The sequence below is a fragment of the Simochromis diagramma genome, unplaced genomic scaffold, assembly GCF_900408965.1.
Source record: "Simochromis diagramma unplaced genomic scaffold, fSimDia1.1 OVJJ01000603.1, whole genome shotgun sequence".
NCBI classification, from domain to species: Eukaryota; Metazoa; Chordata; class Actinopteri; order Cichliformes; family Cichlidae; genus Simochromis; species Simochromis diagramma.
This window is the reverse complement of record NW_024387414.1, coordinates 9,743,684-9,759,456: the sequence shown is the minus strand read 5'-3', so window position 1 is coordinate 9,759,456 and position 15,773 is coordinate 9,743,684. Positions and strand designations below refer to the sequence as shown.

The 15,773-nt window shown below is 40.6% G+C and overlaps 1 protein-coding gene across 12 annotated transcripts in view; it reads left to right on the top strand.

The window, feature by feature from the left end:
- The window catches only part of celf6 (CUGBP Elav-like family member 6), a 154,218-nt gene that overhangs the window by 85,037 nt on the left and 53,408 nt on the right, over positions 1–15,773 (top strand). For all 12 annotated transcript variants that reach the window (XR_005693214.1, XM_040012129.1, XM_040012130.1 and 9 more), the window contains one exon: positions 5,361–5,409. Coding sequence is in view for 11 of the 12 variants with exons in the window: in XM_040012129.1 (XP_039868063.1) it covers positions 5,361–5,409 (49 nt within the window). In the remaining variant the exon portion in view is untranslated. The remainder of the gene's footprint in view (positions 1–5,360; positions 5,410–15,773) is intronic.

The following is a 15,773-nucleotide window of genomic DNA, read 5'->3' as shown; positions in this document are numbered from 1 at the left end:
TAAGACACTACATTAATTCTCACTGATCCTCTTTAAAGATCTCCCTTTAAATCCATGGTGTCACAGTGAGACAATACCTGAATGATGCGGTTATTCCAGTTTCAACAGGTCAGTGTGTATTACAGTTTTTTCTTTTTGTTTATGCACTTACAACACATTAAAAACGCAATCGAGCTTGATTTGTAGATGTGATGAACAATGTAATGTAGTAGAGCAGAAATATGGGTGTAATTGTTGTTTTAGTTAACAAAGTAATTTATTTGTTTTAGACAGGAAAACATTTGCACAATTTTCTAGTAGAAGTCATGCAAACAGGAGTTTGTGGAAAATTGCTCGTTTATGTACGGCTTAAAAGGGGCAATGCTCAATCACACTTTTGGCAGTTGTGGGTTTTTTAGAACATTCAGAAGCAGCCAAAACTAAATGAGTCTAACTTTGTTAATTTTCTAAATCAAACAAAGTGAAAAGAACCAGAATGACAATGCAAGTCATTTTACACTGCATATACAGGTTGGTTATAAAACAGATCAGTGTCTCTTTTACAATACAACTGTGCTTTTATGACAGATTGAAAAAATAATGAACCGTCATTCGATATCTCTATAGAGGGTAAAAAAAAAATCAAATAGAGGTTTATCATCTGGGCTTTGCACCCTGAATATGAAGATGAATTGCATTTATTATAAGGTTGCCACTCTGCACCTTCTGGACAAGAAGATTTTTCTTTTTCGGTCTGGACTCTTCCTTTCATTTGGTGAGCCACTTTCATCAGTGCCACCGTGATTGGCACAGCTGTTTAAAAGTTATGAGATGAGTAATGTAACTGACTGAAGAGGTAATGATTCATCACCACACCTTCTCCTATAAATATCCCAATTCACCCAAAGCAACTGTCAAGCGTGGATGCTTACTGAAGAACGAAACGAGCAGGTGTGCCTGGATCTGGTTTCATTTTGCATCATGTGTATATGACGCAATGATTCCACTGGGTGTTGTAAATGTATCATTAAAATTAAGCTCAATATGGAAATATTTCATCGCAGCCTTATGAAACTATAGTTTGGAATTAACTTTCATTTTATGGATTCAGCAAAGTGCCTTTTGTTTAGCAACTTTTTGTTTATTACACCAGCTGCATTATAAGGACGTTTTTTGGGAGTTTAAGCCAACACTAACACTCATTCTTCATTAGAAAGAATTGGAATTGATTAAATTTGTGATTTGAGTATTTAATTCTGTCTGGTGCACAAAGTTTTACATCATGTTGATGTTTAAGTTTGTTAAGTTTTCGTAGCTGATTAGAATGTCTTTATCAAATTATCAAAGTTGGACGATTAATCATTTGGATACTTTCCAGCTGTTTAGTAGCCTAAGTTGTAGGTAACAACTGAGATAAAGTATTTCAGCTTACAGATGAGATGTTCATCAGACGTCCTCTTAATATTTGGTAATGTTAGTTATCTAAAAACCAGGAAAGAAGTTAAAGAATCAGTCAAGGGGACTCAAGAATGGCTGAAGTGTTTAAGTGTTCACGCTATTCCAAGTGTGAGCACTTATTCCAAGTGTGAGCACTTATTCCAAGTGTGAGCACTTATTCCAAGAGAGCAATATTTGTATGTAGAGCATCTGATAGAATTTATTCTTGGCTGCTTTGTGAGCTGTGGTATTCACATACCATAGTGAAACATGGTCAAATGCCAGTGGTGTCCTTGTCTGTCTTTTCTCCCACTGCACTGTTATCAATCAGACACACCGGCCAAAGACAGATATTCTTAAGTGAATGTACACACAAATACACAAGTGTACACTCTGAAATATACTGTCCTTTAGTTAAAAAATGTAAGAAAGTTTCTCTCTTTCATACTTGGTCCAACCCTTTGCGATTCCAGATGACTTTTACTCATCATAACAGTATGACTCACTCCTGGAGATTAGAACTGAAACAAGGAATCTCTATGCATAAAGAAAATATGAACAGAAAGAAAATATGGACAAATGGGAAAATATGGACAGAAAAAAGTTAGTAACAGAAAAAGACAAAAAAAGAGAGATGAGGAGAAAGAGAGATGGGTTCTCTAAGTGCAGTAGCACACAGGCACATAGCTGTGAGTTCCCAGGCAAGTCAGCATGAGCTGCCTATTTGTCAGCATTGATCAACCCATTAAGGGGCTGTGGTGGGAAGCATATTGGTTTTGGAGGCCAAAGGGGCAGGGAGAGACAAAGATAAAGCAAGACGGGGGGTGGTTGAACTCCTTTCAGCCTCAGCAGCCACATGTCTGCAGGATGAAAGCTTGTAGTCTTCCTCTCGAAAGTCTACGCAGTTCATTTCACAGGGCCCAATGGGAAGGTAGTAGATATCATTTGTCTTACAGCATCTCTGGAGGCTCCACTGTATGTGTTATCTTAGCTTCCTGCCACTGCAATGCTAATAAGGAACTAGCTAGCTTCTCAGACATACAGAACGTCACTTGTCATCTTTCTCAGTGTGTCTGTGTGCACGTGTGTGTGTGTGTGCACGCAAAAGGTGGGTGGTGGGGTGGGGGTGGGTCTTGGCCCAAGGGGAAAGCAGGCAGCCTCTTCGCCCAGCCTCTGATGAATTCATATAATTAACTCTGCCTTGATCTGTTGGCTAATCCTGCACTCAGTAATAAGGGATTAAAATGTCACCTAAGCCACCTGCTGTTATTGAGCCCCAAGACTTTTGTGCTCCTGTGTGTGTGTCACAGTATGTGAGAGAAAGAGAGTGAAGATAAAAGTAAAGTTGAATTTTACAATTTCTGTGTAGCAAGCTGGAAACATTCTGTTTTTCCTCAAGAAAATGTATGCAGAGGACATTATAAAGTAGCTCAGAGAAGCAAACATCTTAACTCCAGCCATATGCAAGTGAGCACCACTCACAACCCCAAAGTTTGGCAAAAAAAAAAAAAAAATTCCATAATTTGGCAGGGAGCTGGAGCAGAAGTTGCAACAGACTCCCTCGAAAACTCATTGTCACAGTCACTAAAAAGGGACATGAAAGTGGGGCATGCTTGAAGGTGGGGGTTGAGAAATCTCTTTTTTTCCCTCCTTTCTTACTGTGACCTCCTTGGATGAAGTAAAAAAAAAAATAAGAAGAAGAAGAAAGAAAAGCGTGCCAATTGGTTGGCTAAATGCCTACAGACCAACAGCCAGCTTGCCTTGCCTGCCTTCTGGCCACCTCCACTTGGTTTCCTAGCAACCCCAAGTGTACTTTAGGGCTGCTTAATGACTCTTGTTGCTGCAGTGGCTCAGGGGCTACTAATGAAGCCTCCTGACCAGTCGCTTCCATTTAAAACCTGGAAGCTGACTGATCACTGGGCGTGGATCTTGGGAATTCAGGCTACCCTAAACCTCTTATGTGAGACCATTTCTGCCCTCAAAAAAACCCCAAAACCTCACCTCCAACAACTCACAAATGTACACACCACACCTTAGCTTAACTCTAAATAACTTTCTGGCAATAGCAGACTCGCATATCAATACTTTACCTCTCCTGAACTTTATGTAAGATTTGCATGTGAATGTAATCACGGGGACTCACATGGGCTCCTATCACACAAAATTGCAGGATTCCAAATGTATTCCTTCACTGAAGAGTCTCAGTGAACCAGGCTCCCACAGAACAATGGATGTAGCCTAGAAGAAGAAGAAAATGATATTTTTTGTATTGAGAACATTTATGCTGAGGGACTGCGTTTGTCAACAGAAGAGAGAGTGCAAATTATCTCAGTGATTTATCAAATTATCTCACACCAACACTTGAAGAAAGTGAGTACAAAGCATAAGGGCAGTGAGTAAAAACTGATCTTTGCATTTCTGGCCATCTGCTGGATGGCTATGCTCCAGGAGGAACGCATACTCCATGAATATATAATATGAAATTTTGTTATTCCAATTAGCAACAACTTAACATATTTATTTGGTTGCTCTGGTCTCTGTCTTTCGCTCACTCTCTTTTTTCTCTGTGTGTGCATCTGTGAACAGCTCCATGGGCAAGCCTTGTGATGCCTCTGTCATTTTACAAAGCTTTGTTCCAGTGTCGCAACATATTGCTTCGAGAGCACATTACGTCCCAGGAGTGTCACCATGTATACAGTTGTCTATACGTGTCCACCAAGTCTATATTCAACCAAGGTCTGAGCTCATGTCAACTGCTGTCAAGTGCTGTGTTGCCTGAGGGCCACAACACCCACTATCCTGCCCTAGCTGACTGATCTGAGTGGGCAGTACTCTGTGCCATTCACTGGCACTCTCATGTTGGACCTGTCTGCATGGCCTAGTTAGAAAGATGGCCAACTGAAGTCTGGAAAAAAAACAAAAAAACAAACAGAAAACCCAACGCCAAAAATAAAAATACAATACAACGCCAAATATTATGTGCGTAGGTAGCCTCAATAAATAAGAGTCTTCGAGGGCTTAAAACCACTCACCTTTTTTACGGAGGAATAGGGGGATGTTATTTGTATTTTAGAGATCTGTAACACTAGATCAAGTGATTTTCTGTATTAGTATTCAAACTCCAGGGAGAAAAAAACCTGGGGAAGTTTTATTCATGGCAGGCAGCTTTTAATATGTGTGTGTGTGTGTGTGTGTGTGTGTGTGTGTGTGTGTGTGTGTGTATATATATATATATATTTTTTTTTTTCCATGTTAGCTTGGCAATGTTTTACTTTCACCACACTATGAAATTAATTCCCTACTGTTAACCTTTCAGAAGCTCATAGCTATGCCGTTCGGAGGCTCTAGCACAAGGAGGGTGCTTGGGAAGGGTGGAGTTGGCTGACCAGACCAGTAGCATATTGGTTGTAAGTCACAAAAGGGCTCCTGGGTAGAGATGCGAAAGGGGAGGAGGGGATGCAGGCAGAAAAGAGGGATTGCTGAGGGTCAGGAATGAGCAGGATATAGCTGGTGACTGGGAGTCTGGAGCCAGGAGGGGACAGGAAGAGCAAGGGCCAGCCAGAAAGGACCTCTCCCGGTGGGGCTGGGAGTGGCTGATGTAATGGCATTAATCTCCAAGTGCCATCTGACACCCAGTGTGGCTCCGTCATTGAAAAGTGCTAATTCTGCTGAACTGTGAGGGGAATTCAGGCATCTCTAGAGGCAGTGCCCTGGATTAATTAAACATGCTGGCATGGAGTACTGGACAGATTTATCTCTTTTTATGCCATCTTCACCATTTGATTTTTGTGTTTAGCTAACAGAGGAGGACAGACTCAGGACATTAACACCAGGAACACTGCAACATCTTGCACCTTATATGGTTTCCAGCTAACGTGGGATTTCCCTTTTCTTTCTTCTCACTCTTTCTTTCTCTCAATCTACTTCTTTCCCTTTCTCTCCAGATGAACCGGCCCATCCAGGTGAAACCTGCTGACAGCGAAGGACGAGGAGGTAATTAACCTTCTCTTGGTCTCTGTTGCACCCCCACCCCCCCATTAGAAAACACACACATGTAAAAACACAAATACACTGAAATAGCACTCATGTAATCCCTAATAGTCTGCTCTCACTTGAGAAAATACCAGGAGTTAGTAGACTAGCCTGTAATATAGGTCACTTGCTTCTATTGACTTCCAGTCTGTGCCAGCAGAGGGGCTTTCTCAGGTTTATAGTCACTGGGCGCAGTTCAACGGCAAGATAGAAAGACATGGAACGAAATAAAATATTGAGAAAATAGAAAAGAATAGGGAGGGAAGAATCTTTATTCCTGATTTTAAAGTCAATATTAAGAGGAAAATATCGTCCAAACATACAAAGATGAGTCAGAACTTAAAAACATGTCAAATGGCTCAGCACTACGACCGAATAACATTTTGAGGTATCATGATCTAAGACGTTTGGAACATTTATGGTAAAGCCATAATGTGTTTTATCCTAAAATAAGAGCATGACTACAGTAGTTGATAGTAACAGTAGTTGATAGTAACACCTTCTATCACTCTATGAAAACTCTGCATTACCTCAGATAGACTTATCTACCTACCTATTCACTAACCTGTCTTTTTACTTGTCTATATTCCTATCAATTTATCTGCCTCATTAATAGCATATAATAGTACTGATAAATGGAACCATGTAAAGTTAAATTAAGTAATTTTCAATGATTTCCATTATTTGATGTGAGCATTTCAGTAGAACTCAATGGATATGTCTTTTGCTTAGTACAAAAAGGTATGAATTGTGGTATGAATTACCGAATTGTGATATCAAAACATCACATTCTGCTTTAACATTGTGCAGATTCTTTTGCACAGCTTCCTATCATCGCTAATTTGACTTTCATGGTGATTGACTAGATCATTCTAATGTCACTTTTGACTAACATCACTGAGAATAATGCAGATTAAGTTAAAAAAAAAGATTTATGTGGGCTGAATTTGATCTAACCGAACAGGTCTGTGTCAGCCCCGTGCTTTCATTTCAGAGTGGTGATTTAGACTGCCTAGGTCAGTTTACACTGAGTCACTTTGCTGATTTATGTGGTCAAGTGTTAGTCTGATGGGCCATTTCAATTGCCATACACCCCCCCCCCATGCAGATCTTATTTTTGTCATGGCAGCACTTTAATTAACGGCCATCTAAAAACAGGAAAAGTCTGACCGACAAGGCCTGGGAGAGAGCCAATCGGCATTCTTACCAAGATAAATTGGATCTCTCGGCTTAAGAGGGGAGGATGGATGGGTCCCAATATCAATTACTACCCTTTTCTCTGCAGAAAGAGAAGGGAGATGAACAGGTAGTCTGAATGAAATACAGAAGGCTTTTACGCTGCCCCTGCTAGTCTGTCAGATGAACTTTCTATATAGGAGGACAGGATAGGACACAGCACAGAATGAAATAAGACTGAGCAGACAGGCCCCAACAGAGATATTGAGCATTAATGGCAACAGGAAGTCAGCAGACAGGCCAGGGAAGTAAACCACAGTCATGGCTGACAATGAAATGAGATTTACTATGAAGGCTTGTGGTTAAAGGAAAATAGACAGCCCTGCTAGGGCTGACTAAAAGTGAGAAAGTAGCGAGGGAGTCATCTGTGGAAGGCTCAGGACCAGTCAGGTACACCAATCCCAGTGGGGCCTTTAGACTGTCAAATCCAGGGCTGAACCAGGACATTTGCACCTCTAGAATGGAGTCACATTTATCACTACCAAGACATCAGCAATTATCTGTCATGGGAACTTGTGGAAGGGTCTCGATTACGTGCCTGTGCAGACATTAGGGCCCATTACTCCATTTGGAGACTCTGGTAGCACTTCTTTTGTGCACAGTGTCCCTGAGAGACGTCCTCTCCCTGGGGATATGGGAGTGTCAGGAGGAGAAATAAAAATCAGTGCTCAAAAAATGTCTGGTAGGGGGCCATAGCACCACACCATAGTGCCAATAGGCTACCGCTGTGGATCATAGAGCACATTCTCTGGCTGTCTATTACAATGGCTCATGCCTTACTTTATATTTTCCTTAGATTTTCAAGAAAGAACTTAGCATTGTAGGGGAGCTTAGCTGCCTTTTAATCTGTCTCTTATGACAACTATGTTTCGACAAATTTAACATTTACTCAGTGTACTTTGAATGTACTCGGCACCCTGTTTTTTTGTTTGTTTGTTTTTTTGTCAATTGGTCTGTGGTCATTGGAGGAAAAGGCACTTGAAACCCAAGAAAATTGACTTAAAATCCAAAATGAAAAATGCATCTCTACAATAGATCTTTCCATATAACCACTTTACCCTTTCTTTGTCCATCTACCATTGGCAAAACAGAGCAAAGTAGGAGAAGAAGCAAGTGATACAGAAATGGGGATTCAGTACAAGGCCCACAGAGAAATGCAAGAGAGTGAGAGATGGAAGACAAAAAGAGCAAGAGGGGAAGAGACGACAGGATGAGAAAGTTAACGGAGGGTGATGGAGGCAGCTGAGTGAATCTCAGCAGTAAATCATCTCAGAGCCGCCCCATCCCTATCTCCGCCTTGCCTCGCCAGGAATCTTTTTCCCCCTGACCTTGTCTGCTGCTGTGTCTGTGAAGAAAAGATGGGGCCAGATTATCTATGATTGGAGATGGCCATTATCTAAACACAATCTTCGAGCCAGGTCCCACTCCTCTAGCCACTGCTGTGAGACTGGAGACCACACTGATGAGAAGAAAGATGATGGGTCATCCAGCGACACCCTCTCCTTTTATTAACTCTGATAAGATGGTTTCAACACTCTCTTGAAATGCCCAGCAACCTCCATCAACATCCATCAACATCGACTTTTTCACAAAGTGCCACTCAGTACATTTGTCTACACATCTTAGCTCTCCATACTTTTCTCATATTGGAAACGTATACAGTGTCAGAATAATTTCCACCCCTGCACTTAATACTCAGCAACCCTATGTGAACCTTTTTAATATCTTGTCCATGCCTTTTGTCTGTCTGGCTGAGGGGAGTCTTTGTGAATGGCTCGTGTTTGTCTTTGCCAACCTGCTGCTCTTCAGAAGGCTGTCCTCAGTTGGCCAGTGGAGAGATTGACAGGACCTTAAGATGTTTTGTGCTGCGCTGTTGTGCCCCAGCCCAGCAGGTTGGGAAGAGTGAGGGCTGCTCACTGAGTCAGTCGGGCGGGCTACAAGGGAGGGGGAGTCTGGAGGCACCTCAAACCCACAGACGGAACATGCACCACTTTACATGCAAATGAACCCAAAAGATCCCCCTGTGCCTCTGGAAAGAATTGTGCCAAAAAAAAAGATTCCTGTTAGCAGTTAATATGTGGGATTTCCATCAAAGTCAGTTATTCTGTTTTAATTTTAGGTTTCAAGGCACCGACTGAATGGCCTAGCTTTTAGGATACTGTATACAGTTAATTTCTCTCAGGTTTTCTTGATCGTTCTGTGTTATTTTTTGAACATGCATAACGGCATTTAAAGCTACCCTCCCTACCCCCATCAGTTAAATAGATGTGACAGCTCCAGTGGCATAAGTAATGTGTTCACAAATACAAAGCCTGTATCATGTACCATCATGCCTGATATGCTGACAATTTAGATGTTTGTTCTCCCCTGATTATTCCATTTAGTACCTCACTATACTGGATAATCCACTTGTACACATCAAATAGGGACCAACAGCAGAGAGGTTTAGTGTGTGGTTCCACATTATTTTGCTCTGGAATGGGGTCTAACTATGTCTGGTAACCGGGTAGGAATGAAACGTGTCAGAAATAGAATGAGGCCTTTGAAGTAAACGCATGCATATTCCCTATCTCAACAGACACCGATGCTTGGTTAGAAATGTTTGTTGTGATATTTGTGACATACTGGGTATCCATTTAGCATCGTTTTCCAATGTGGAGAGTACCATTTCAGAATATTATGTTGCTAAATTAATGGGGCGACCGTGGCTCAGGGGGTTGGGAATCGCATCTGTAACCGGAAGGTCGCCGGTTCAATCCCCGGGCTCTCTGTCCTGGTCGTTGTGTCCTTGGGCAAGACACTTTACCCTACTTGCCTACTGGTGTTGGCCAGAGGGGCCGATGACGCGATATGGCAGCCTCGCTTCTGTCAGCCTGCCCCAGGGCAGCTGTGGCTACAACTGTAGCTGCCTCCACCAGTGTGTGAATGTGAGAGTGAATGAATAGTGGTATTGTAAAGCGCTTTGGGTGCCTAGAAAAGCGCTATATAAATCCAATCCATTATTATTAAATTAAGAAATATGCCCAAAGAGGAGAAATTCAAGCCTCATGTGGGATTGCTATTTTTGGCTGTTCAATTTATTTTTGAGTTTTTCCCATTAAGTACCAGATATCCATGGATGTTTTTATGGTTTCTGAAAATTGGGCTGTGCTTAGGCTGTTAGATTTGGTCCAAGTTAATCTTAAGATAGGCATATCAAATAGGCAAACCAAAACAAAAAACAACTAAATACATTTAACCCTAATGCTGACATAGAAATATGATCAAATCCCATCAAACAAAAACCTCAGAAAGACATTTTTTCCATACACATTATCAACATTGAAATGTGAAAGGTGAAATGAATCATTTTCAGGTTGTTTACATTCTATATATTAATACTTTATGTATATCCCTTTATGCAAAATCCCCAAACCCCAAATTTTTCTGCTGATTAGAAGTCTGACAAAAATCTTAATGTACAATCAGAATATGATTCGCATATTGATATTCACACATTAAATATTTAAATTTCTTGCAATATAATAATACAGGAAATTACATCTAGTCTAACATAACCTTACCTTAAAGATTATTATGTCCTAAAGTTATTTAAGAGAAATGTATGGGCTTCAGGTGTGTCCATATATCACTGATCCTGCCTGGTGAGGTGCATCAGTGAGTTGATGACTGTCTCACTTCTGGTGTAAAGCATGGGTCATGTACCGGATTTGGGTTATGGTTACTCCACTCCTGAATCTATATCTGTATTCATACTTAATGATAACTTGTGCAATTGCTCTAGAGTTAGCCTCCAGTGTTGTCTTCCACAGTCCCATTAAGGTCCTGGTGAATGTTATCAGTGCATTAGCCTTGTACAGTCCCAAGCTCTAAAGTATCCATGTATGGGGATTGTGTCGTAGGCTTTTCTGTAGTCAATCCAGGCAGGAGCTCCTCCAGAATTCCTTTCATATGGGTGGCCTTATAGGGGTTCCCAAAAACACTGGGGTGGCACACCAAAAACAGAATTTCCAGTTTTATTATGCTGTTGTCAAATATAGGTTACTTGAAGCATATGGCAAAGAGACAGAAAGAAGATAAATATGTACATAGTTAATTATGTACGTAGTTAATTTCCTTGACTGGAAGTCCCAACCATCGCTGTAATGATTCTCAGCAGAGCTGAGCAGAAGTAGCTTAAGATTCACTTTCCTAGAATGGAGTTAACTTTAACAGCAAATTTAATCAGGAAAGACAAGTAGCAATTATACATTGTAAGATTGTGAACTGTTGCCTGTCTCTATGTTGCCCATGAGATGCACCAGTGATCTGTCCAGGGATTGGCACCAGCCCAATTCTGCAACATGATATGGATCAAATACGTGTAAATAATATGGTAAACAAATATTACCAAGTAATTAGGTCAGTAGTCCTTTCACTGGAAATAAGATTTTTGAAATTTCAAATACCACACAGATACCTTCATTTTTTTCAAAACCAACTATTTGCAGGTACAAAACAAAAATAATCATTCGCCATCACATTTATGCAAAACAGTTTTATCCGTGGACGTGGGGGGCAGCAAACTTTGGTGGGTGGCCAATTGACTCATGTGCCAACTCAGCCTGGTCAATGCGGAGCTTCCATATTGTACAGAGACAATTAAATGGCCAGTTTGATGGTATCATGCCCTTGTTGGGATCCTTTGGATCAGGATTCTTTGTTATGTGGACTGGCTCTTGTTCTGGCAGGTTGTTATGGTGTGCTCTTAAGTCTGCTCTTAGATCCACCAGCCACTTGGTGTTAGTGTTGTGTGCCATCTCTTTCGCACAGATTTTCTTTCTGTATTGCTTATACAGTTTCAACAGTACTGGTGGGTGGGTCTACACTTGTTATGTTATTCCCTTATAGCTGAGAATACACCCTGGATGGCTCTTTGGAGAACAGGTCATTTATTCTCTTGGCCTCTTCTTTTCTGGTGAATCTCTTCCGTCTAGTGGACTTTGAGCCTTTGTTTGGTAGTTTCTAGAGCCTCCATTGTAGAATCGTGTGGTACCTCTTTTTTCATTAGGGCTCTGTCACTCATGGTGGCTTTCTGCACCTCAGTTAACCCTCTAACATTCTTCCAGCCTTTCCTGATTTTGGCATGCAGCCTTTTTTTCCCCTCAATGGTTGCTTTCTCCTACATACATCCTTAATAAGTGTAAGTGCTCCAAGTGCTCCTAGGATTACCGTGGGAGAGGAATATATGAGCTCCATTGGTTTCACTGATACTGGTAGTGGAGATGGTGCATAGGGGAGTATTCACATCTGCAAGCATTTCCTCTGATGGGACTTTGTTAGTGAGACAGGGGTGTTGTACTCTTAGTTGGGTGGATAATTTGAGGTTGAGTTGATAGCTTTGAATTCTGCAATGATCTTCATCCTCAGCTCAGTAGATGCATCTGTCACTGCAAGGGGCTGGGCATCATCTAGTTCACTTCCACTGCCCTCTGCTACTAAGCTGTCTGTTGTTCCCGCTGCACTGTAGCCTCTGGATCTCCAGCTCTGATATTAACATTCATCGAATGATATTATTACACTGAGCTTCCAAGTGTTTCTTGGTATTTTAAGTGTCAGTGTTAATTCTCTGCTCATTCGTTGTTCCCACATGTGTTCCTTATAACCTGTCTCACTGGATCAGCTGGCATGCTAGCATTCTATCAAGTCCATATTGACAGTCCTTGTACATGTTTGCGTTCTTCCAGTAGTCTACTTTTTATCAGTATATCTTGATTCCTTAATGGCCCAAACAGCCACGTCAACATGGGCTTCAGTTATGTATCTCTCACTCACATTAAGAGGAAGGCTTGGGTAGCAACATTACTGGATCTATGTCACAGGCAAGGTAATACACACACATACACACACACACACACACCCTCACCCTCATTCAGATCTGGCGTTTGGAACTATCTTGGTTTTCATGTGAAGCATGACCCTGATGGTAAGCGCGTCATGGACAAAAGTAAAACAGTATGTCGGATGTGCCACGCAATGCTCAATTGATGGGAACTAGTGCGTTAGCGCAGTTAGCTTGTTAACGTGTTGACACCGTCCAGCCTCACGCACGGGGCGATCCGCGGTAACTTGTTAACGGAGATTTTCCGCGTTATGGCATTAACGTCATTTCAACGAGATTAACGCTGACAGCACTAGTGGGAACACAACAAATATGACTGCACATTTACACCGACATCATCCTAGTGCAAAGACAAATGGAAGCAGACAAAAACAACAAGCACGCATGCTACAAACTTTACCCGAGTCATTTAGACAGCTGTTAGCACATGATTCTCCTTATGGGGACCTGATATGTTTAATATGCTGCTGAGAATATAGCCCAGAAGAAGCGTATATATATATATATATATATATATATGTGTGTGTGTGTGTGTGTTCAACACATTTTATGTAACTTTTGTATCTTCTCCTACAGTAGCAGCTACTGAGGGAGAAGCTACATGAAATGTCAAGCAACCTTCCCCACATCTTGTGGATTACTGACTACCTGACAGACAGGCCCCAGTATGTGAGACTGGCCAGTGTTTTGTCTGATTTAGTGATGTGTAGTACAGCAGCTCCACAAGGGACTGTGCTGTTCCTGTTATACACCTCAGACTTTCAGTGCAACTCTGGGTTATGCCACCTACATAAATAATCTGATTCTTCTGCAATGACTGGACATATAAGTGACATTTGGAGGAATACAAAGCACTACTAGGTGATTTTGTGGAACAGTCTGAAAAACCCCAGGTATTGACATCAGAAACCTGCTTTAAAGCAAACAAAAGCAACATCATTAGAGAAAATCAATTACTAGCCTAAAGTTTTCCTATCTACAGAGATAAATCAGGCACCTGCAGGAATTAAAAAGTCAACTTTAACACATATTAGATTTTATGATATACAGCATGTAGTTTTCTGTTTTGTCATAACTACATATTAAGTACCTGTGTAGGGAGAAGTTGTGCTTGTGAGCAAAATAACCAAGTTTTTAGTGTTTGTTTATGCAACCTTGCCAACCTAATTTGACTCTTAACAACAGAGAAATAACATTTTAGAAGTATCTAATACCTTCAACCACATTAAACAGGAGAAAATACTCAATACTTTGCTTGTTTTTTGGGTACTCATTAATCCTTTTAATTTAAAATAAGTTATTTAGCAGCTAAAATCTAAAATTTCCAGACCTCCACGTTTTATGGTATTACAAAACACTTTTTTTCTTCTTTTTTTTCTAAATTAATTTTAATTTTGTATATAATTTTTTTTAACTAATTGAATTTGTTCCTCTAAATGCAAAGTATCTTAAGTAATTCCTTAATGATATTACGTGGCACTTTGAACAGCGACAATGTAATAAATACAATAGGAATGAGAACTGATCAGAATTTAGCAATTCTGATTCTATCATTGATTTCACCTATTGATTTGATTACTTATTGATTCTCACTAGGTTTTCACTGGGCCCACATTGAGAGTCACCACCATCGCTGAGTGACCTATGTGAAAAAGTAATTGCCCCCCCCCCCCCCCCTTGTTAAATCATGAATTAACTGCAATTAACCACATTTTAATCATGGCTGAGTTCATTTTCCCCAGCTACTCTTAGGCCCATTTACTGCCAGATCTCTTGAATCAAAAAGGCACTTAAATAAAACCCGTCTGACAAATTGAAGTAGGTTAAAAGATCTAAAAAAAACCCCCAAAAAACACATCAAGCCACAATCTAAAACAAAAAGCTGAGAAAGAAAGTCATTGACATCTGGGGTCACAAAGCCATTTCTAAGGCTTTGGGGCTCCAGTGAACCATGGTGAGAGCCATTATGAACAAATAGAGAAAACTCAGAACAGTGGTGAACCTTCCCAGGAATTACTCCAAGACTGCACTGACGGCCCATCTAGGAGGTCACAAAAGAATCCATAACAACATCTAAAGAATTGACAAAAAACACAAACATTTGTCACAATTACCAAAACACATCATGATCTTCATGAGCTCGAAGAGTTTTGGAAAAATCTTCTGATGACTAATGAAACAAAAGCTGAACTTTTTGTAAGGTTTGTGTCTGGTTGCAGTATGTCTGGCATAAAACTAACCCAGGGTTTCATAAAAAGAACACCAAACCAACTCAAACATTGTGGCAGTAATAAGATGGTCTGGGGCTTCTTTGCTGCTTCGGGACCTGGATGAACGGCCATAACAAGAAATCCAGAAGAGGGCAAGGCAAAGTATGTAACATCTAAAAAATAGGAAGTTATTAAAATGCAAGTATATCCACAACACTGAAAAACATTTGGAATGTCAGCAAGACTAATAATTGTAATCTTGGGTGGGGGAGTTACGTTGCCTTATATGGTATAGGAAGATCTAGCTGTATCTCTAAGATGTGTAGCAGTTTCGCCTGTATTTTTTTAAAATTCATGCCTATTTACTTACGTTGATTTATCTCTATAAGATTGCAAGTTATACATTTTTCTTTAATAACAGGTCTACTAAGTAACTAGAAAAGTTGTAGAAGGTGAATTTGTATTAGTCCCTTATGTAACTTCAAGGGAAATTCAGTCTTTTAAGGGTATAAAAGTATTATTAGAGAGTTAAAACACCGCTACATAAGAAAATGGTACCTTTAACAACAGTGAATGTATCTAACAAGTCACTATTTAGGATTTTTTTCCCTCCATGTTCTATAAATATTTAATGTTAATAATCTAAAATGCTTATTCTGAAAGCAAATGGCCAATTTTGATTTCAGGCATGCCCCTGTAGCATTTACACAACAGGGAAATACACAGATGATTACAAACCAAGTCTAACTCTATATTAAGCAGCAGTTCCCAACATTTTGTGCACCCAGTCTGCACGCCTACATATGCGAGCGTGTCTGGTGGCAGGCCTCCCAGGCAGCAGCGTACCAGCATCAGGCTTTTCTAATGAGTCCATAAGAAGCACAACTTCTTTGTTGTGCTGCCTGGAACATTACTCTGCATTTGAAATGCACCCAGCGGACTAGCATGCATCTTTTATCGTTGGATGCAGCTGTCCGTGCTTTCTGAACACTTACAAC